This window comes from Diplotaxodon limnothrissa, linkage group LG7, assembly GCF_057381915.1.
Source record: "Diplotaxodon limnothrissa isolate DT_005_m linkage group LG7, D_limnothrissa_male_GT1.1, whole genome shotgun sequence".
NCBI classification, from domain to species: Eukaryota; Metazoa; Chordata; class Actinopteri; order Cichliformes; family Cichlidae; genus Diplotaxodon; species Diplotaxodon limnothrissa.
In genome coordinates, this window is record NC_140602.1 from 66,018,154 (window position 1) to 66,042,668 (window position 24,515).

General features: G+C 40.0%; 1 protein-coding gene across 1 annotated transcript; it reads right to left on the reverse strand.

The window, feature by feature from the left end:
* Window positions 1-15,229: 15,229 nt before the first annotated feature.
* On the reverse strand, window positions 15,230-16,468 carry LOC146629587 (carbohydrate sulfotransferase 6-like). Its single transcript, XM_085358732.1, has one exon. It carries the CDS (start codon window positions 16,466-16,468, stop codon window positions 15,230-15,232), a length of 1,239 nt encoding a protein of 412 aa, XP_085214858.1.
* Window positions 16,469-24,515: the final 8,047 nt, after the last annotated feature.

Below are 24,515 nucleotides of genomic sequence, written 5' to 3' on the forward strand. Positions count from 1 at the left end.
CATTCAACATTTGCAATGAATTTGAATTATCAGTAACTTAAACTCAACTATCAGCACTCAAGTACCAGTTCTGTAATTAAGTATTGTCAGCTAAGAAGTCCATGTTGCAATAATGCGGCTAACTGTGGACTGGTGTATGTTAAATCGGTGTGCCAGGTCCCGCTCCTTCAAACCAACTGACAGGAAAACCAGGAAAAGGAAAAAACTCGTCAATTGGCTGTAGCAGCTGCCTCTGGAAGGTGAAAACAAAAGGGAAAATGTTACTCCTTAAGCTATGAACTAGTAAAATTATGCTTTTCTTGGCTAAATGTTTTGTAATGGTTATGCATACCATACTGTACCATGGGGTAAACAATGAGGTGCTGTAGTACACAGGTGTATGTATGTAAAGGATACTGAGTCTAGCATACATACACCTGTGTATGTATGCTACTGTACATTATGTAATGTTATTGTACATAAATACAATAACATTACACCTCTAGTTCTAACTACCAACAAACCCATAACCTACCGTTGATGTGCGTGCAGGTGTCAACACTTCTTCGTTCCGATTGGCAGCTGACTTGGCTCTTGAAACCCGGATCATTTTATAGCTGCAAGGCTCAATCAAAAACCAAAATGCCATCAAATGAGCATAGCTTGGAAATCTATTCACGAGAGAGACATACATCGTGTCAATCATTAATTAACATCCAACATTGGCATAAAATAAACTGTGACAAATATGCTAATGGTATGCTGTATAAAATAGTCTGATTAAGAGTCTATTTGGTGTTGTATTTTATCTGTAGCATTAGGATATCGTTTAAATACTAAAGCATCTACATGAAACATACAGTCAGCAGAGAAAAAGTAAATTTCTATTGTGTTTCATTAAGACTTGTTACACCCCGGCCTAGGCAACCGGAGTGCAACACGAAAAAAGTAAAAATAAAGAAAAAAAAAAAAAAAAACACACAAAAACCCCCCCCCACTAAAGCTCACCACCAAAATCCCAAAACGAAAGTATCGACAAATCTATTTACAGCTATTTAAAACAAACTATTTATTTACAACAAAACACCAAACTATTTACAACACGGGGGAGATCGCGACCATGACACACTGAAACACAGGGTTTAAATACCTAGAGGGAGCAATCAGGAAAATGGACAACAAGAGGGAAACACAGCTGGGGCAACTCAGAACTGACGAGACAGGGAAACGTAAACTGAAAACACTAAGATAACACACACTTTCAAAGTAAAACAGGAAACGCATAACAGTCACGCCAAAAACAACACACTGACAACACCGAAACGTAACAGACTGGAAACACTTGAAATTTAACTGATGGTGACCTTGGTATATTTTAAACAGTTAGCTTGAATAGAACTTAGGTGTACCTGGTATAGAATCGGATGTCAGTGTTGGAGCCAGCAAAACGCTGTAACCCAAATTCTCGCTGGACACGTAACTCCTGTATTTCCTTCCTCAGAGTCTCCACGTCTTTGAACAGGTCTTCTGCAGCTGATGCAGATATGTCCAATGCAGACGGCTCGGGGACTGAGCAGTAGTCATGATCTCTTGTAAGACGAACTAGTTCAGGGCGTCGCTCCGTTCTCTCCCAAACACTACGCCGCGGTGGTTCAACTTTATAGCCATTCCACTCAAAAAGTGTTGGTACAGCACCTTTAATGAGCCGCCTTCGACCATCGAGGGTTGTTGGCTCTATGAGTTGATCACTGGCAAAGTGTCTGCAGCAGAGCCTGGTGTGAGAGGTAATCGTGAAATGATCCCGGCGTATGTTTACCAGCCATTGTCTTCTCAAGTCGGAATGGGTCGGAAAGCCATGAAAACTTAGTATGCCGTTAAATTTGGCTGAAGCCGAACAAAATAAGACACAGCAATGCTCGGAGTATTTCTTCTCCTGTTTTTGAAAATGTTCTGTTTTAAATACTTTCCTTTTTATACTCATTCTGAAGGGACATTAGCATAGCTACCGACAGATAAACAAACATACCGGAAACGCCCAAGCGGTAGTATTTGGAAACGGAAATACGTCACATGCCCTAGTGCAAGTAGTCCATTCTACACTGCAATCATCGAGTCCATCCTCACCTCCTCCATCACCGTGTGGTACGCTGGAGCCACTATCAGTGACAAACAGAGACTGCAGCGTGTTGTGCGCTCTGCTGAGAAGGTGATTGGCTGCAGACTCCCATCTCTGCAGGACCTGTACACCTCCAGGACACTGGGGCGTGCAGCTCGGATCTCAGCTGACCCTTCTCACCCTGGACACAGTCTGTTTGACCTGCTCCCCTCAGGCAGGAGGCTCCGGTCCATTCGCACCAGAACCTCTCGCCATAAGAACAGTTTCTTCCCCTCTGCTGTTGGACACATGAACAATAAACGTACGACTGTTCCCGCCACTAACACATGACCCTACGCTGTGTTCACTGCATCATTCCATGTTTGGCACTGATCACCACCTGCACTCATGTATATATCTTTCTACGTAGCACTTTTAATTCTTATTCTTATTTTTATTTTTTCATGTCTATTTAAGCATAATTTATGACAGTATGTTTCCACTGAAGCACCGCAGCAATTTCCTAATGTTGTAAACCTGCTCAACATTTGGCAATAAAACCCTTTCTGATTCTCTGATTGTATTTTCATTTATACTATTATGTTTTACTGCAGGCAGAGGTTTTTCTGTGTGGAGTTTGCATGTTCTCCCCGTGTTTGTGTGGGTTCTCTCCAGGAACTCTGGCTTCCTCCCACAGTCCAAAGACATCCACTTAGTGGAGATAGGTTAACTGGAAACTCTAAATTGCCCATAGGTGTGAATGCGGGAGTGAATGTGAGCGCGAATGGTTGTCTATGTCTATGTGTTAGCCCTGCCTCTGTCCAGGGTGAACCCCACCTCTTACAGCTGGGATAGGCTCCAGCGCCCCCCGCGACCCTGAAAAGGATAAGCGGAAGCGAATGGATAGATGGATGTTTTACTGCATATTTATTGACAGCATTATTAATTGGCTTTGTTCACACTGTTGCAGAATTAACGCTGTTTTTTACTTATAACAAAAGAAGTTCAACTTTAAAAATAACATCTTAACCGGTAATAAGAGTCACCTGTAAGAAGTGCCATATCTAATCCCTGTCACCTCAAAAAAGAAAAAAAGTACTAACAAAGGGAGGAAAATGAATGTCTGGACTATATTCATACAAATTATAGAATTCACGTGTCTGCAACACTGTGTGCTTCAGGTCCCAGAATAATACTGGGATTTTCATAAAACAGAGCACAAATGAACTGAACCGAGCTTCTTTTTCACAGAAGTGTGCACAGAGTGAGGGACTTTGCTCTATTGAATGTGTAACAAATAAAAGTGAAATGTCTGTAAATACAGCTATCAATTAATCTTATCTTCCTTCTTATTCCTATACAGTTTCTGACTGACTTGTCTTACAGAGTGAAATAGAAACAGAATGCAAACATGTAATAATGAGTTATTCTGTACTTGTTATTCTGTCATAATGAATCATTACACTGACTGACACATTTCATTAATGCTGGTGTCTTGACAGACAGAAATTACATGTTTGTGTTGCACAAAGGGCACTTTAAGAGCAATTTAAGAGCCTCAGACACTTAAATGGAGCCAGGATGCAATGCAATTAAGAGCTTAGTGCTGGTCTAAGAAAGGGCAGGTAAACTAACCCATGTTGGGAGACTTTAGTCGATCACATCTAGAAGTTTTGATGCGTCACTTCTGGTGGGAAATATCTGAATTAGTGAATTTTTGGAAATGATATCCAAATTCAAGAGTTTGATGAAAATAATTCATATTTTATTAAACTTTATAAAACAATCCACAATATTTTTTGAAGGAAAATGTCCTTCACTCAAATTTTTTCCCTCCACTCAAATGAAACATTCTTTGTCAATAAGCTTTTGATGAACTCGTGAAAATAAAATACAATTTTAAAAAGCCTTTGCAACACTTTCCAGCAAATTCATACATACAGACCAACAAGCTCAAGTAAAACAAATCAACATGTATTTCTCACTGTCCGTGCCGGAATACCGCCCGTAGAGATGCCAAAGCCAGAGGTGGGAAGTAACAAAGGGCAAATACTCCATTACTGTACTTAAGCAGAATTTCCAGGTATCTATACTTTACTTGAGCATTTCTTTTTCTGGCAACTTTTTACTTCCCACATTTCTGCACAAATATCTCTCGGCTACCTTCTACTCCATGTAACAGGAGAGGAACAAGACAGGTTGTATTTAAAGGTAAGGACTGCTCAAGAGCATTAAATAAACTGTAAAGTTAAATATTACACATCAGTTGCTCATTTTGTAAATCAGATATTTGATCTGTATGATATGCAGTTATGTTTTTTTTCCCTTTTGTTAAACACCCTGCAAAACAAACTGAGCTTTATAGTTGCTTGTGATATTCCGAGGTTGCAGGAAAACCGGTTCAGTGCTGAATAAACAGGTTAGTTTGCTGTGCTGTGGTGGGTGTACTATTTTTCTGTGTAGGTGGTTTATGATTACAGTAATTTGGTACATTATTTAGACACGAGTCTCTTGTGGAATTTTCCTTCAAAAAGTGCTACTTTTTAACTTTGTGTGTGTTATTATTATTACTATTATTTATGGTGTATCTATATTGAAGAAAATCATGAGATGACTGTTATTTAATGTTTGATTTGTAGTACAAAAAACATGGCATCCATCCATCTTCTTCCGCTTATCCAATTCAAGGTCACCGGTGGGAGGCTGAAGCCTGTCACAGGGTGAAAAGCGGAGTACAGGTCTGTCGGAGGGCTAACACAGAGACAGACAACCATTTGTTATCTAAAATCATGGGGAACATCGACTGTGTGGATCATTATTCATCCAACAATTAGCATATCTCTGTCATACTCTCTCTGTCGTACTTACAAAAAATACATATGAAGATCTAGTGCAAACCATCTATGCTGTCTTCAGTGTGCTGGTTCAGCGTATTCTTGAATCCTAGTCTGTACAATTGGCCTCCTCAACACAGCCTCTGATTGGCAGCTACAGGCTGACCTGGGTAAACGGCTAAAGTTCCCACAGTACATTGTAAAAACATCTCTCCAGACATGATCATTATGTCTGAGGCCTCAAAACATCTGATCATAAAGCAGTTAATGCAGTACTTTTGTTAAAAATGGGATTGTTTCTGTCGTGCATTTCAATGATTTTATAAAAGTCAAAAACGTCTTTCAGAAACACAATGAGCAAATTCAGACCTGTCTTCATTCTGGTATGATCTAGTGATTGGGGGGCCTTTCCTGCAGTCTGGGTGAAAGATGGGCTGATCCTATATACAGTATCCAGTATCGGTCCGATCCTGACCTAAATTACTGGATCAGATATCGGCGAGAAATAAAAAATCAATTAAATATCACAAAAGCGCCTCACAGAACGTCCGACATGGCGTAACCCAGCTAGTGACCTTAGCACGTCGGAGCAGCAGCTGTTGCGTGCGAGACCTGTCGGCGGACTGGAGTTGCTTCACAATGAAGGCATCTGGAGCCTTGCACAGGAAAAACGTTTCTCCCACAGAAAACGCTACATCCAGATGAACAGAATCAACTTTCAGAGATTTACTTACCTGGATGATAGAGCATGCATCAAGATGACCATACAATGGTTAGACTCACGTCTTGAAACTTGAAATGTCTGAAAATACAGCCGTTGATAAATCCATGTTAGTGTGTTAGATTAATGCCTGAATGTTGCAATGCGCCATTTAAAAAAAGAACAGATTTACACACATGGCACATTAACATAGTTACTGGGAAGGCTCATGATCTCATGCAGCAATTTCCTAATGTTGTAAACCTGCTCAACATTTGGCAATAAAACCCATTCTGATTCTGATTCTGATTCTAAATAATGTCTTGTGTTGTTCTTCTGCACAGGGGCGCTACCAAGTTTGCTGACCACCCCAGTGGCCCCCTCCTTGACAAGACAGTCCTAGGTTGGCAAAAATGTTAATAAACGCGAGCACAAAAGAGAGGAAGGCACCCTAGTTGAAACATAAGCTTGTTATTTCCTGCATTAAAGCATATTCTTAGCAGATCATCCAGCGACTGTGGTGTTGCAAGAATTTGCCCCACTTCATAAATCTTTTTTTTTTACCCTTGTGTTTCTTCTTCCTTTCTTTCTGTGTTTCTATTTTTCTCTTCTTACCCCCCTAATTCCAACGTGAACCGTAAAACCTTAGCCCTAGACCATGAGTAAAATTAAAGCTCTAAATCTTACAACATTTTTTACTCAAATTCAGTTCAGTTCAGTTCAGTTCATTTTTATTTCAAACATTTCAAACATGTGCCTTCACAATCATTACAAAATATCATTCCATTATTTGTTTGAAAAGGAGTAGGCTGAAGTATTTACTTATTTGTCCCTACCCCCTCAAGTTTTACCTCTCATTCATTTAATTTTTTTTTGTCTTAAATTAAACAAACAACATATGAAACATATAAACATATGAAGTAAAACAAAACATAACATACATAAATCAAAAACAAGAAATTAGCAAGCCCCACCACAGTATAGTTTCTTTCATATGAAAAATACAGAATGTGTATATTTGCAGATACACAAGTTATGGAAAAACAACAAACCAAAACAAAACAAAAAAACAAAAAAACAACCAAAAAAGAACCGCAACACCATTACCAGCAACATTACCATCCTGGGTTAACCCCGTTTTCTTCATTCTTATACTTATTTAAAATTAGGTTTTTATATTTTACTTTAAACTGTTTTATGTTTTGACTGTCTTTTATTTCTTCTGTTAGACTGTTCCATAATTTAACTCCTGCAATTGAGATTGACATAGTTCTTAAAGTTGTTCTATCACTTTGTATTTTTAAATTCCATTTCCCTCTTAAGTTATACCCACCTTCTCTTTCTATGAACAATTTACAGATTTCTTTGGGAAGCAATTTATTTCTGACTTTATACATTATTTGCGCTGTTTTAAGCTTCACCAAGTCTTGGAATTTAATAGCTTGCATTTTGACAAAGAGTGCATTTGTATGGTCCCTGTACCCCACATTATTTATTAATCTAATGGCCCTTTTCTGTATTATAGTTATTGTTTGTGTGTTACTTTTGTATGTGTTTCCCCAGACCTCTACACAGTAGCTCATATATGGCAGTAGTAAAGCACAGTATAAAATGTGCAGTGCTTTCTGATCCAACATATGCTTTGCTTTTCCCAGGACGGCAATGCCCCGTGCCAATTTCCCCCGAACATAAGTAATGTGTGGCTTCCAACAGAGCTTGTGGTCAATGATCACCCCAAGAAATTTTATTTCATTTACTCTTTCTAAATATACATTGTCAACACATATTTCTACTTCGATGTTTTTCTTTTGGTTTCCAAACAACATAAATTTGGTTTTATCGAGATTCAATGATAATTTATTTATATCAAACCACTTCTTTAATATCGTTAATTCCTGTGTGATCATTTCCAAAACCTGTGGCAATTCCCCACCTGCACACAGTATATTTGTGTCATCTGCAAATATTACAAACTTTAAAATCTCCGATACTCTGCAGATATCATTTAAGTACATAATAAACATTTTTGGACCCAGTACTGAACCTTGAGGTACTCCACAAGCTATATCCATCAAATTAGATTTATATTCATTTATTTGTACATATTGTTGCCTATTCCCTACATAGCTTTTTAACCATTCCAAAACCACTCCCCTAAACCCGTACTTTTCCAGTTTTTTTAATAGAATTTCATGATTAACAGTATCAAACGCCTTCTTTAGATCTAAGAAAACTCCGAGCGCATACCTCTTATTATCCATACATTCCGTTATCTTTTCCATTAAATCTATCAGTGCCAAAGCTGTTGATCTGTTGTTTCTGAACCCATACTGACTATCTGTCATTAATTCATATTTTTCCACAAAACTGTCAAATCTTTTTATGAAGAGTTTTTCCAGTATCTTAGAGAACTGGGAGAGTATTGACACTGGTCTATAGTTTGTAAAATGATGTCTTTCACCGGTTTTGTAAATGGGAATAACTTTAGCAACTTTCATTTTTTGTGGAAAAACTCCTTTTTGAAACGACAAGTTGAATATATATTTTAATGGTTTTACGATACCATCAATAACTGTCTTTACCGTTACCATATCAATATCATTCCAGTCTGTACTGGTTTTGTTCTTAAGTCCTCTAACCATGTCATAAATCTCTTTCTCTTCCACTGCTCTTAAAAACATTGAGCTACTATTCCTTTCAATATTTTCACCAGTGTCCCTTTCTATTCCATCAACCTTTATTTCTTCTGCCAGTTTTGGCCCTATGTTTACGAAGAATTCATTAAAGCCATTTACTATCTCCTCCATGTTATTAATACTTCTTGTCCCTTCTATAAAGTACCCAGGGTAATCATTATTCCTTGATTCATTTTTGATTATTCTGTTTAATACATTCCATATATCTCTTGTGTTATCTTTATTGTGTTCTAACCTTTTAATGTAATACTCTCTTTTACAGGATCTCATTATATTAGTTAATTTATTTTTGTAAGTTTTATACTTCATTTCAGTTTCTATTGTTCTCTTTTTTATGAATTCTCGATATAAGGTATTCTTTTTTTTGCTGGCATTTTGTAGTCCTTTTGTCATCCATGGTCTTCCTGCATAGTTGTGTTTCCTATTGATTTCAATTACTGGGCAGTTTTTATCAAGTAATGTGTTAAATGTTCTTAAAAATCCTTCGTAAGCTTTATTAACTTCTGTTTGTTCATATACAATATTCCAATCTTGCTTTAAAAGTTCGTTTCTAAGACAATTTAAGGTCTTCTCTGTTCTTATTCTTTTGTAAATAATCTTATGTCCATCGTTGTTCACTTTATAATGGCAATTATACGATGCAAAGACTGGTAAATGGTCACTTATATCATTGATTAACAGCCCACTTTTTATCTTTGCTTCTATTATATTTGTAAATATATTATCTAATAGAGTTGCACAATGAGATGTTATTCTGGTCGGTCTTGTTATCAGTGGAAATAAACCTATGCTGTACATGGAATCAATAAATTCTTCTGTACTCTTATTATGATTTGGATTCAATAAGTCAATATTAAAGTCTCCACAAATAAACATTCTTTTCTGATTTATATTTGTAAATAAGTCCTCCATATTATCCTTAAATATCTCAATCTTAGATCCTGGTGTTCTATATATACAACTGACAATTAGGTTTTTCCTTTTTTCTATAATTATTTCCACTGATAAACATTCCATCACTCCATCAATAACAGTTGTCATTCTTCCCATTCTTTTGTACTTTAGGTTTTTATCAATGTAAAGTGCCACCCCACCTCCTTTCTTGTTGATCCTGTCTACATGAAGGAATTCATATCCATTTATTTTAAAGTCTTCTTCTTTTCCAGGAGTTATCCAGGTCTCCGATATGGCTATCACATTGAATGGCTGTTCAAACTGTGTTATGTAGTCTTTGATGGATTGAAAGTTTGCATATAAGCTTCGACTATTAAAGTGAACCATTGTTATACCCTGTTCTACCTTGAATTCCTTTTTAAGTTGCTCATTTGTATAATAATTGCATTCATTTGTCTTATTGTTAAAGAAATTACAATCAGGATCTATGTTGCTGTCATACATCAATGTCTTATTTTCAATATCTATATGAGTTGTTAGTTGAAAATTGTCAGACATCTGCGTTGGTTGTGCACTTGGACGGTCACATCATATTTAGCACTGCTTTGCATTTATCGGTTATATTTTTCTAGTTCCGTCATCTCTTTGATGACTAGAACCTTAGCCTGCTCTGGTGTTCCATTTAACTTAATGAATATTTTACAGTCTGACGTCCAAGTTGACTGTATTTTCTTCTGTTTTCTTAATATTCTTGCTTGTCTTGCAATGTCTGCATTTTTCTTGATTAGGTGTTCATTTAAATAAACATTTGTACCTTTTAGCTTTCTTCCTTGCTTGAGCAGTTCTTTTTTCTGTTTTCTATTAACAAAACGAATGATAATGGCAGGTATTTGATTTTTTCTCGGAAGAGGATGGCATCCCTCAATATTTTTACTGTCCATTTCTATACCTTTGCTTTTAAAGAAGGCCATTACCTGCTCTTCCAAAGAGCGTAGCTCTTGCTCGGGTGGCTCCCCTCTCTCTGCTGCTGCTACCCGTGCGTATGTCTGATGCTTGGTTTCCAGTCCTGTCACTATCACATCATTTACTCTTGAATATTGTTCCAGATCTGACACCCGTCCTTCCAGCATAGCAATCTTCTTGTCCTTTTCCTCGCTCTGCCTTCTTAGTTCTTTAATATCATCCATTAAATTGAGTATCAGTTTTTGTTGTTTTGAAATTGTTGTTATTTCTTCAGACATAAAGTTTAGGGATTTCTTTATGTCCTCCAGTTCCTCCTCATTAACGTTGCTCCTCTTAGGCGGCATCTTAACGCTCCTGGGCCTGGTGGAGCAGGAGGATCCTGGGCCTAGTGGCTGCTGGAAGAGCCTGGGCCTGGTGGCTGCTGGAGGATCCTGGGCCTGGTGGAGCAGGAGGATCCTGGGCCTAGTGGCTGCTGGAAGAGCCTGGGCCTGGTGGCTGCTGGAAGAGCCTGGGCCTGGTGGCTGCTGCAGGATCCTGGGCCTGGTGGCTGCTGGAGGATCCTGGGCCTGGTGGCTGCTGGAAGAGCCTGGGCCTGGTGGCTGCTGGAGGATCCTGGGCCTGGTGGAGCAGGAGGATCCTGGGCCTAGTGGCTGCTGGAAGAGCCTGGGCCTGGTGGCTGCTGGAAGAGCCTGGGCCTGGTGGCTGCTGCAGGATCCTGGGCCTAGTGGCTGCTGGAAGAGCCTGGGCCTGGTGGCTGCTGGAAGAGCCTGGGCCTGGTGGCTGCTGGAGGATCCTGGGCCTGGTGGCTGCTGGAAGAGCCTGGGCCTGGTGGCTGCTGGAGGATCCTGGGCCTGGTGGCTGCTGGAAGAGCCTGGGGGTGATGCTGGCATTCAGAGGGCACTTGGTGCACTCATCCTGATCATCAAGCCCTCACATTGTTCTGAATTGACATCACAATCTTAAACTGGTGTGAATAAAATACCCAATAAATTATGCATATGCTATATTAAGGGAACATCAGTAAACTGCTCAAACAGAAAAAATGGGTAAAAGAAAAGACAGAAAGGAAATCCCTTGCATGGTATTTCCAAGTTTGTTTGTTTAGTTTTTTTTTGCTGTGTGTTAGGAAAGATTATTTCTGTTGCATTTACAGTCCAATGAGTATTAAAAAAGTAGTTTTATTGTATTCCAAAACTAAACAACTATTCCAGGTTCTTCCTTAGTTTCACTGAATATCGAGCTAACAAAGATGAGGAAGGATGACAAGATGATACTTATTAGTGACTCAGCCAGTGGATGGTACTACAATGCAAATTATCCTTTGATGAGAAAAGCTGCTTATCACCCCCTTAAAATGTGAAGTCAACAAGGTTCCTAACAATAGACTAAAATACACAGGAGTACTTGTCATTATTTATTGCTGCCAATAGTCAGGAACAGTTTCTGACTGATTCATCTTACAAAGTGAAATAGAAACAAAAAGCTCAGATATAGAATCACAGACAAGTCTTTCACACAGTATAGAAAGATATTTTACTGCAGTTGAAAAACCTTCCCAGATAACTAATAATAGCACACATTACTCTACAGTAAACCTCATTCTCTCACAGTGAGTCGCTGTACTGACTGACATTTATTCTATACTAATAACTGCCTTGTGTTCAGTTGTTTCACTCTTCAGTATGGGAAGCATCATGCCCAAGGGCAGCCAGCAAACAAACCGCCAACGTTCTAATCAGTAGATAACATGCGCTATGTCCTGAGCTACAGCGCTTCAGCCACCCCTGATAATAGAAACATATTTATTCAATCCAAACCTTCTTTGTTTTGTCTTGAGTGATACTTTGTATCATTACTTTTGAGACTCTGAGAATGTAGGTTAAAAGTTGCTGAAATTCAGAATCAGTTAATGCAATACTTTTGTTAAACACCTTTATCTGAAAGTCTGTGTTTCAATCACAAGTGGATTCTTTAGTTTAAAATCCATAGTGATGGCGTACAGAAGTAAAATTACAATAATTATGTCACTGTCTAAACACTTGTGCATGTAACTGTATCCTACATATGTTAGAAACACCCACTTTGGACAACTTACTACAGATATACATAGATTTTACAGTATATGACAAGTACTGGCTTTCTAAGACAAGCATGCATATTCCTGTAACTCCATTAAATTTGTTTTTCTTTTTTCACGGTAAGGATTAATAGATGAGCCATATTTTGCTGTAGTATGTGATACATATGAGGAAACATGACAAGTGACGCCAAAAGCAGCAAACCTGTCTACAGCAAAGTCTGTCATGATAAAGTGGCAAGTAGCGTTACTACTCCCTCTTGTGCTGACAAGTTGCAATAACACCAAAAACATGAAATGGCTCTAACACACCGGCCCCTAATTGTTCTTTGGCAGAGCACATAACAATTTCACATTTCACAAAAATAACAGAGCCATTACTTCAATAATTACAAAGGCATCAAATACTTAACGAAGAAAGAACGAAACCTTTTGCAAATTAATCATCGTAATTTGTATTGACTTCAAAAAGGTGGCGAATTTTGGTCAAGAGCCTTTCAACGATCCTTGTCTTAGTTTTTTAGACCCCAGATCAAACGAGTCCTCCTTTGTCAGGATACACCTCAAGCACTTTTCAAAGGAATGTGGGGACAACGTGGTGCTTTGGGATGAACTACGCAACATCGTCTCCAGATGAAAGGCTTTTTCTTTCTTTGTTCCATTCTTGCCTTTCTTGCAACAATGGCAAATATTCTCAAGTCCATCTTTTCCAGAAGAGATGGCCCAATTATTGAATTTGTTTCCATCTTCTTAGATATTGCTCAATCCTTTTGAAAACTCCTGGTGGGAGAACTGGTTTTCCTTTCAGTAAAAGAATGATTTGGCGTAAGTGGGATATTTGTTGCGATCATCAATTAATGTAATGGGACGGTCATTCAAAATGTTTTCGCGCAATATAGTGCGTAGCCCTTTGTCGTCGTTGCATTGTCTCACTCACAGCATGACTATTTTCTTCAACCCATTTAATTAGAGCAGGTAGGCATCCATGTCAGTCAAGTCGAGCAGCCACCTCTACTTTTTCTGGTATACCGAAAAAGTAAATTGGGTGGTTGTTACATTAAAAAAGTCTAACTTGTAATTTGAACGCAATAATTTCGTGTTTCTATGAACGTAATTAAATCATGAAGGATCTGTACGAAATTCAACAACTTAATTTGTTCTTGTTGAGATGACATGATACAGTCTAGTAAGAGTGGTTAGTTGCTGAACTCATAAAATTCACAAGATCGAACGAGATCTCAAACTGCAGGAAAATCACTGGAGTTAAAAGAGGCAGACAACTACACACACACCACGTGCATGCTATTGCTATTTATTGTAGATTAACCTGTCAAGGACAAAAACAAAAAAAAATCTGCATCAAATACAGGAAATCATAGCTTTCCTGTGTTTCCTAGATTGTTGGCATGGTGGTTAGTGCTGTTGCTTCACAGTAAGAAGGTCCTGGGTTCAAATCTACATTCTGGCTAGTTTGCAGTGGTTTCTCTCTGGGTATTCTGGTTTCCTCCCACAATTAAAAGTCATGCAGTTATTAGGGTTAACTGGTGATTCTAAATTACCTGTGAATGTAAGTGCAAATGGTTGTTTGTTTCTATGTGATAGACTGGTGAGCTATCCAGGGTGTACCCTGCCTTGTAACCTATCGCTTCAGGGTTATTTCCCAGCCCCCCTGCAACCAGGATAAAGATAGAAGGATAGTTGTTGAAGACCCATTCAATTTTTATGGTAACCAGGATCTACACTTTGTTGAACATTATGTAATATGAAGACAACATGTAGTATTTAAGTGACCAAGTAGTATTGGGGTAAAAGTTATTGAATACTGTTGAAATAAAATGACAAAATTGTGAAGGATTAAAATATTCCAAGAGCTCAACTTACTTCATCTAAACATGTTTCAATCGCGTTTTATGAACACAAAATGCACAGGTTTATTGAATATGAAAAAGTTGTGTTGATTTAACTCAGTTGTTTAAGTTTCTGCCAAAGCAAAACATTTGTGTGCAACCAATGTCCACTATTGAATCAAGGCAATCCAACATGGCCTTTTTTTCAGTGTACTGTGAGCTTCATGAACTACCTGTCCATTTAAGTCTCTCTGAAATGGAGAGTGCTGTGATCTTATGTGTGTGTATTTAAAACCTCAACTCTGCTGATACAAAAGAGACCCAAACCAGTGCAAAAGACATTCAAAACCAGTGTTTTAATGAGTAGAATAAGCCATTTAAAGTTTCCATTGATTGAATAAACCTCAAATTTGAGTGCTTATCATGTAAAATATTGCAAAATATAGCAAATTTCCAAAAATGTACAAGTGAAGATATTGTTTTATTCAGAACACTCAGTCATTTAGGAAAACCAAAACTCTCACAAAGTTGTGACTGAAGTCCATCTTTAGTGTAAGTGTTTGGCAATTTTTCATGTGCTCAAAAAAATCACTATCAACATTTTCCCAGATATCACCCTAAACACAATTAATAGTAGTTAATTTACCCACTTTCTCTTACTCTGAAGAGATAAATCAACATGATTTAACATTTGCTACTCATTCAAGTCATTTCAACGTCAAGCCTAAATGTACCATCACAGATTAAATGTTCTATGATGTTTATATGTGATGTTATTCTGTCTGTGCAGACAGCAAGAGATATTTGATTTTCATTAATTTCTCAGAGTTGGTTGCTGTATTAAAAGATGTATAACTGTGAACTTGACTCATTTGTTTTCAGACTGATATCAGATGAGCAACATTTATGGCAGGTTGGTTGGTGTACTTTACAATCTCTTTTTGCAGCAATGAATAAATAAATAACTATAAGTTTTGTCTACTTATAGAGACACTTCAGGAAAAGTCATGTGATCGTGGCACGCAAACACTAAATGTACATTAACAGAATACTGTGCTGCCTTTTCACATTTCAGTCTTCTTACAGTGTCCGTGCTTTAAAAATGGACATTATGACAGTGTTCTCTGTTTTTAATAGTCGTACCCTAATGTAGTTTTTTGTGCGGTCCATCTGTCAGAAAGTCTTTGTCATTCTTGTTGTAACTGTTGTCCATGTGCTGTGTTTTATCAGGTGACCAGCTGAGCTGTTCTTGTGGTACCAGCAGATCTACGTAGAGATTCTTCTGCTCTATTTCACTGTTTACCATCGTGTACCCGAGATAAGACATGGCCTCTTCACACACTTCCTGTACTCGTTTGACCGTGTTGTGTGGCAGCATGGTGCGCCAAGCCTGAGAGATGTCAGTGGCGCTTCGCGATGTGATGTCAAAAGCCTCTTTAATGGAGCCTTTGCCTTTTCCGTGGGTCACCTGGTAGATCCATGTGGCCAGCTGTGTGGTCATCTCCAGACCTACAAACTGATACAAGGATTTGATCTCCTTGACTGGGTTGCGCGTCACATCCTCGTAGCGAACCAGTTTGTAGCGGCCTTTTAGAAACGGAGGAGGCTTCAGGACCGCCCTCTTATTGATACGCAAGTGGCTTCGACAGATATCCTGCATGACCTGATACTGTACCTCTGCTTCATTGATGGGTTTCTGCTCCAAGACGATCGCGTTATCACTCGCTAAGTATTCAGCTACCTTTTCCTTAGACCGCATCACTCCCCGTGGGTCTCGGACCAGGTGGATGATGCGGAGATTTAAGTTTGGGTCCAGCAATAGTGGGTAGAGGGATTCTAGCTCAAAGATGCGCACTTCCTTGTACACCACATGAGAGTAAAAGCCACACACCTGCTCTACAATCTTCAGGTCCCGAGGTTTACAATTCTGTTGGCAGTGTGTCTTGTTGCTGAGCTGATTACGTGGCATGAGAGGACAGACCGGGGGTGAGCACAGAGCTCGACTGTGACTCCACATAAACAACTCTTTCTGGTTCTCTGGAAGGTAGGACTCCATCACTGAGAAGTCACACTGGAACAGGCTCCGTAAGAGATCCCTCAAGGCCATTCGAAGTGCCCGTGCACCATTTTGCCTCAGCTGGGTCCACACATGCCAGCCAGGCTCCATAAGATAGAAGACAGACGGGTGCTGACTGAATACCTGGCCCAGGAAGGATGAGCCTGATCTCCATGATGACAACAATAGAACGTGAACTTTGTCATTGGAGGGTTGTGGGTCATAGAGGCTGAGCTGCATGTACCAGCCGCTGACCAGCAACAATGCTGCCCCACATAGGATCACTTGGAACTTCATGGTGTTGTGGTTCACTCTGTAGTGCAACATTATGGCTGTGAGCTGCTGTCCAGTCAGTGGTGCTTTGTGCGAATTCTTCTCTCTTCAATCTTGTCTTAAGCTGTGTCTCTTTTGCTGCATAAAAAATACACAAATAATATTAATTATTTTTTATAAAATACCAATTTGTTTGCAAATCCTGTCTTTGCTGGAAAACCTGGCATGCCACTTGTTATGTATTTAGTAAAATCAGTTTATAGTTTGTGGCACTACTTTCTGTTATTGAGTGTAAAACACAAAGTGTGGTGTATGCGCGCATTGATATGCCTGCGCCTTGTTTTCCTTAGACTGGTTATTAAAGTAAATTCCTACGACTAAAGAAGGCGTCGTTACTTACCAGTTAAGTTATAAGAGAACATAACAGACTGGCGACGAGGATTAAAACGGATCCCCGATGTGCATTGGACGACAGAGAGGGGGAAATCCTTGTGAAAGTGGCCAAAAAGACACGAAAAACGGTTAGGGCCAAAACAACTAACCCTCCGTGTGGATGCTAGCTCACCTGCCTGGCTAAAGAGAGGACGTGAGTAACATCAATTATTTTAAGTGAAGGACGCTTATAAAAATACCGAAAAATGTCAGGAGGCGTTGGACAAATGGACGTTTTCGATAATGGCACAGAGGATTGGACAACATACGTAGAGAGAGTTGAACAGTATTGTCGAGCTAATAAAGTAGAGGACGAGAGGAAAGTTGCTGTGTTACTGAGTGTGATGGGAGCGAAAACATACAACTTGTTGCGCAGCCTCATCACACCGATCAAACCAGCTGACAAAAGTTTCAAGGAGATCACAGAAGTGCTCCAAAAACATTTCCAACCGAAGCCACTGGTTATAGCCGAACGTTTCCGATTTCATAAACGAAATCAACTAAAGAATGAGTCCACATCGGAGTACATCGCGGAACTCCGGCGGCTGTCGGAACACTGTCAGTTCGGGGAGGGGCTGTCAGATGCGCTGAGAGACCGTTTCGTCTGCGGCATGAACAATGAAGGCACACAGAAACGACTTCTCACAGAGGATAACCTCACTTTGCACCGTGCATTAGAGATAGCGATATCGATGGAGACAGCAGCAAAAGATGCCGGAGAGCTTCAGGGAAAAGGCACGGAGCCGTGTTCTGTAAACAAAATATATCCGCAGCGCAATAACAAATTACCGATGTGCTTCAGATGCGGCAAGAAGTCACATGACGCTGCTAATTGCTGGTTTAAAGAGAAAGAATGCCTGCAATGTAACAAAAAGGGGCATATACAGAAAATGTGTAAATCAAAGCAGTATGATAAAAAGAAAAACAAAATGTGGAAAAGAGACAGAAAGCTGCATGAAGTAAACGAGTCAGAGCCAACTGATTCTGAGGAGGATTTGGCATGCCTGGAACTGTACACAATGCAAGAGAAAGATAACGATGCAATATGGCTCACACCTAAAATACAAGGGATTGAGTTACAGATGGAACTGGACACCGGGTCTGCTCTCTCACTGATTTCATATGAAGATTATAGAAGCAAATTCCCCAATCTGAAACTGAAGCACACCTCGGTGAAACTGAAAACGTACACAGGTGAAAGAATAACTCCTCTGGGAAAACTAAAAGTGAAAGTGGAATATGAGAAAAAGAAATGCAACCTGGAACTTTATGTTCTGAAAAATGGAGGTGTGCCATTATTTGGGCGTGACTGGTTGAAACACATCCGCCTCAACTGGAAAGAAATAAAGTCAATGAGACTGAAACGAGGCCTGAGTGCAAATTCTGTAGATGAAAGACTGAAACAGATCCTTAATAACCATGCCCAGGTGTTCAAAGATGGAATCGGCACCCTGAAAAATATTAAAGCACAGATCATACTAGAGGACAATGCAAAACCAAGATTCCACAAGGCACGCCCTGTACCTTATGCTCTACGCCCTAAAGTTGAAGCAGAGCTTCAACGCTTGGAAGAGCAAGGAATACTCACCAAGGTGGAATGGTCAGATTGGGCTACACCAATAGTATCAGTAAGCAAGAAAGCAAGTGACAGTGTGCGGATCTGTGGTGATTTTAAGGTTTCAGTGAACCCAGTTCTCCGCATAGATCAATACCCACTTCCACGGATAGAAGACATATTCACAGCAGTAGCAGGTGGCAAACACTTTTCAAAAATTGACCTTGCCCAGGCTTATCTCCAGATGGAAGTAGAAGAGACATCCAGAAAATATCTGGTAATAAACACTCACAAAGGCCTATATCAGTACAACAGACTGGTATTTGGTATTGCCAGTGCCCCAGCAGTATGGCAACGTGCCATGGATCAGGTCCTACAAGACATTCCAGGAACACAGTGTTTTCTGGATGACATAATCGTCACTGGTGTTGATGAGGAGACTCATCTGGCTAACCTAACAGCAGTCCTGGCCAGGCTAGAAAAATATGGACTGAGAGCAAACAAAAACAAATGTGAGTTCTTTAAGGATGCCATTGAGTATTGTGGACACAAGATCGACAGACATGGGCTCCACAAAACCAAGGACAAAGTTGAAGCAGTCCTGAAGGCACCAGAACCTAAAAATGTGAGTCAGCTGCGCTCTTTCTTGGGCTTAATTAATTATTACCACAAGTTTCTACCAAACCTTTCAACAGTTCTGCACCCGCTGAACTCTCTGCTGCAACAAAATGTCAAATGGAAATGGACAAAAAACTGTGAAGAGGCATTTAATGGCGCTAAGCAGCTCATTACATCAGAGGAGGTTCTGACACACTTTGACTCCAATCTACCACTTCGCCTCGCCTGTGATGCCTCACCATATGGCATTGGTGCTGTGCTATCTCACAAAATGCCTGATGGATCGGAACGCCCAGTTGCCTTTGCTTCAAGGTCCCTAAATGCAGCCGAACGCAACTATGCGCAGATAGACAGAGAAGCACTCAGTCTAGTGTGGGGCGTGAAGAAGTTTAATCAGTATTTATATGGACGACACTTCACCCTGATCACAGACCACCGACCGCTGGTGTCCATCTTTAACCCTCAGAAAGGTATTCCAACCATGGCTGCGGCACGCTTGCAGCGATGGGCCTTGTTCCTAGGTGCACACACCTACACCATTGAGTTCAAAGGGACAAAGTTACATGGAAATGCAGATGGACTTTCACGTCTTCCACACATGCAACCCACTGAAGAACTGACTGATCCAGCTACTGTGTTTCACGTTACACAAATGGAACCCCTACCTGTCACAAGTGCTCAGGTAAAAAGGGAAACGAGCCGAGACACAATCTTGTCCAAAGTATACGATTTTACTGTGAATGGTTGGCCGTCCTGCACTGACACTCAGTTCTCTGCGTACTCCACCCGCAAAGACCAACTATCCGTTTGCCAAGGATGTGTTATGTGGGGAACTCGTGTCATCCTGCCACCCAAACTACGTACAACGGTACTGGACTCACTGCACATTGGACATTTAGGTGTGGTTAAGATGAAATCTCTTGCTAGAAGCTATGTTTGGTGGCCAGGCCTTGACTGTGAAATAGAGAACATGGCAAAATCCTGCACTGGTTGTCAGCAGACGCTGCGTCAACCTCAAACAGCACCTGTACACGCGTGGGAGTGGCCATCCGCTCCATGGCAACGCATCCATATAGACTATGCTGGCCCATTTATGGACCAAATGTTCCTAGTTGTGGTTGATGCTCACTCAAAATGGCCAGAAATCTTCCCCGTAAAGCAAGCAACAGCTGCCAGCACGATCAATAGCCTTCGGTCACTGTTTGCACGCACAGGTCTGCCACAACAGCTCGTAAGTGACAATGGTCGTCAGTTTACTGGAGAGGAGTTCCAGTGTTTCCTTCGGAGTAACGGCATACGACATATCACTTCAGCTCCCCATCATCCTGCAACAAATGGACAAGCCGAACGGTTCATTCAGTCCTTCAAGCGGTCAATGAAAGCCAGTCGCACAGAGGGGAAGCCGCTACAACAGAAAATAGACAATTTCTTACTGGCTTACAGGAACGCCACCCATGCAACAACTGGACACACACCTGCAATGCTCTTCATGGGACGAAATCTGAGATCACGTCTAGATTTGCTGAAACCAGACATTCGCAAGAATGTCCAAGACAAACAGTCTTCCATGGTGGACGCAACAAGAAACAAAACTAGATTCTTCAATGCCGGACAAAAAGTTCTCGCCAGGGACTACAGAGACCCAAGTCAGAAATGGCAGCCTGGCACGATCCTGTCACGGACCGGACCACTGACATATACTGTAGATGTTGGAGCCAACTTAGTCTGGCGTAGACATGTTGATCAGATTGTAGATGCGGAAAGCCACATGGTTCCACAGCCACCTGAGAGCACATCTACACACCAAGATTCAGAAGAGTTTGCCCTCGCTCCACCACCTGAGGTTCAGGATTTACGTGAAGCTACCGATGCTCACACACCTGAACTTACCACACAGAGCACTATGGAGTCTGACCAAATAGGCAGACGGTACCCTGAGAGAAATCGCAGAGCACCTCAGAGACTGAACTTATAGGTTTCACGTTAATTCTGTAGGAAAGCAGTTCAAATGTTTAAGAGGAAACAACCTACCTACATGTTGTAAATCACTGAGTAGGTGTCATATTTCAGTTCAAGTTAAATTATTGGTTTACAACATTATCTGAAATATTTTGATTGTTTGGTACCTATTGTGTTCATCAAGGTTGGATGGGAGGAACTGTTATGTATTTAGTAAAATCAGTTTATAGTTTGTGGCACTACTTTCTGTTATTGAGTGTAAAACACAAAGTGTGGTGTATGCGCGCATTGATATGCCTGCGCCTTGTTTTCCTTAGACTGGTTATTAAAGTAAATTCCTACGACTAAAGAAGGCGTCGTTACTTACCAGTTAAGTTATAAGAGAACATAACACCACTGGTTGTGAACCACCTTCTTAAACATTTTAAATCACATGATACAATTTTGTATATGGTGGAGAAACTAAACCGAAACGGCAAACATTAACCAGTGATACTTTTTGTAAGGGTCATTTCATCAGCACAGAATTTTAGCTTAAAAAATCTTGCATACTCCTTCTGTTTCCCTTGTTTGTCTCTCACTGTGTGTGTGTGTGTGTGTGTGTGTGTGTGTGTGTGTGTGTGTGTGTGTGTGCGGTTTTACCACAAAGGTCTGCTACCCAGTACCCAGTTGGAATTAAAGTTTATCTTTGATGGAGTGATGCATCCAAATGTGAAATTTCTGATTGAAATAGTTGTCAATATGCATGGAGGAAGTTGAGAAAGGTACAGCAGTGAGTACAACAGCCATACAGTTCTGTCATACAGTCTGATCACGAAAACGTAAATACCCACATCAAGGCTTACTGCAGTAAGAACCAAGGTCAGGTTAACTATTAATTTAACAATATCTAGTGCATCTGCAGCAGTCGTGATAGCATGACACAGTGGGACACTGATTCTTAGAGCGCGTAAGTCTGTCGAAATCAGAGTTTGGGAAATATCCATCATACGTGTGTGCAGCTACAAAGAAGTCATTCATCAGGTTTTGCAGTTACCGTTAAAGCATGAGCTCACATCGAAATTGCAAAACAACTGGAAAGACTGTCCAAGTTTGTGGTACGTCACCAAACAAGAGCATGTAGCAGAACAAGCTGCGTGTCACTGTAAGAGAGGATTTGACAGGTTTTTCATTGTTTTTGCAACCCGCACACACTTAAACACTCAACACCCCTGACTTTCTGAAGCTTCCCATTATACCGGTTATACTTTCTGTAACAACATTTAATGTGCTGTCTTTTATCAAGAGGGATGATTGGTGGAAGACAATGCATGTTTTGATAATCACTTAATTATTTCAGCTATTTTACAAGCAGATATGCTGACTTATCAACATCTGCTTTTCTTTGTCTGATATGACAAAGGTCTAGGTAGTCTAGGTATCATTCTGCAAAAGACCAAATAATTAAAATAATAAAAAATAATAATTATAGGCAGTTTGGCGATTATTAGAAATACTTATCTGCAACCACAGTGCTGTTATCCTCCAATGATTTCAAAGGGCAGCAAAGTTGATTCTCAGAATCAGAGAGTCATCTGAGTCAATTAATATTTTAAGTGACTTGGCATTGTTAAGCTCGTTTTCTGAAAGATAGGGTTAGGGGTTAGGGGTTAGGGTTAGGGTTTATCCAGTATTCTGGGCTGTAGAATCTACCGTAGCATCGCAGAACAGAGCGTGTCCACAGTCCTTTGAGTATCCCAGGGGAGCTCTCCTCTCCTCCGCTTCCTCTGTCAAATGCTGCTGCTCGGATAATTATTTTCTTTAGTCCCCGGGCGTGTAAAAAGCGGAGATTTTGGGCGGAGTCTTGCATGCACAGAGTTGACGGTGTGGCAGGGGACTGCCACAGCCGATGCTATCGTCACCTTCCGGCATAACAGGTCAGCTGGGGGATGTTCGAAAGCTGGAACAGAACTGTTAAAAAGCCGTAATTTACATTTACCCAACTGCCGACATCGTTTAAGACATTTGCTCTTTATGTGTTAATTATCTTGTGGTTCTGTCTGTGTTTTATATCTTCTGGTGTGCCAAAATATGATCATCTGCCAAACAGTAATTTCGGATGTTCCCAAAAAGCGATTGCCCGTACCTGTAAAATACTTATTTGTTGAATTATAATATATGAAAAGTGTCTAATGCCTCACTCACGAATGGTATCAATTCATCTTGAGCTACAAACAACATTCTGGCTGCATCAGTTTTTAACACAGCAACTTTTATATATGCTCAAGAGTTAAAAAGATATTTTAACTGGCCTAAAGGGCTGGATTGATTAAATTGTAGGTACAATATCATAAAGATAGCCTACAAGTCATAAAGATAAAGAACAGGTAATGTCTTTAATTTATATATAACCTTGTGAATCCTGTTCGTTATTTAACAATATGAGTAAGACATTACACACACACACACACACACACGCAAAACAAGACATTGGACATGCAAACGTAGCAGCCACGATAACACAAAAAAACAAATATAAATATATATTTAAATATCCCCCCCCCCCCCCCCCCCCCATTTCTTTGTACTTTCACGTCCATTCCGAGAATTCTGGCAATTTCCCTTAAGGAACTCGGTGACATTTGTGAGTTCTTATAAGCGATGATTATTATTTTCTCCGAGGTCTGCAGCAGATCTTACGAACTAGACCAGCAAAAATGCCACTTACTGCCGTTGGGGGTGAGTGGATGAAAACAGGACAAAGACACGGTGAAAGAGAGGCAGAGGTGAATAACCAATGATTAAATGCGTAAAGAGAGGCGTAAAAACACGCAGCGAGTGAAAAAGGTGAGTGAAGAAACAATGCGTCATGTGCAGCTACAAAGAAGTCATTCATCAGGTTTTACAGTTACCGTTAAAGCATGAGCTCACATCGAAATTGCAAAACAACTGGAAAGACTGTCCAAGTTTGTGGTACGTCACCAAACAAGAGCATGTAGCAGAACAAGCTGCGTGTCACTGTAAGAGAGGATTTGACAGGTTTTTCATTGTTTTTGCAACCCGCACACACTTAAACACTCAACACCCCTGACTTTCTGAAGCTTCCCATTATACCGGTTATACTTTCTGTAACAACATTTAATGTGCTGTCTTTTATCAAGAGGGATGATTGGTGGAAGACAATGCATGTTTTGATAATCACTTAATTATTTCAGCTATTTTACAAGCAGATATGCTGACTTATCAACATCTGCTTTTCTTTGTCTGATATGACAAAGGTCTAGGTAGTCTAGGTATCATTCTGCAAAAGACCAAATAATTAAAATAATAAAAAATAATAATTATAGGCAGTTTGGCGATTATTAGAAATACTTATCTGCAACCACAGTGCTGTTATCCTCCAATGATTTCAAAGGGCAGCAAAGTTGATTCTCAGAATCAGAGAGTCATCTGAGTCAATTAATATTTTAAGTGACTTGGCATTGTTAAGCTCGTTTTCTGAAAGATTATGTCATAATTGTCCTGAAATTTGCTGTCCAAAGTCCAAAATTTCTGCTG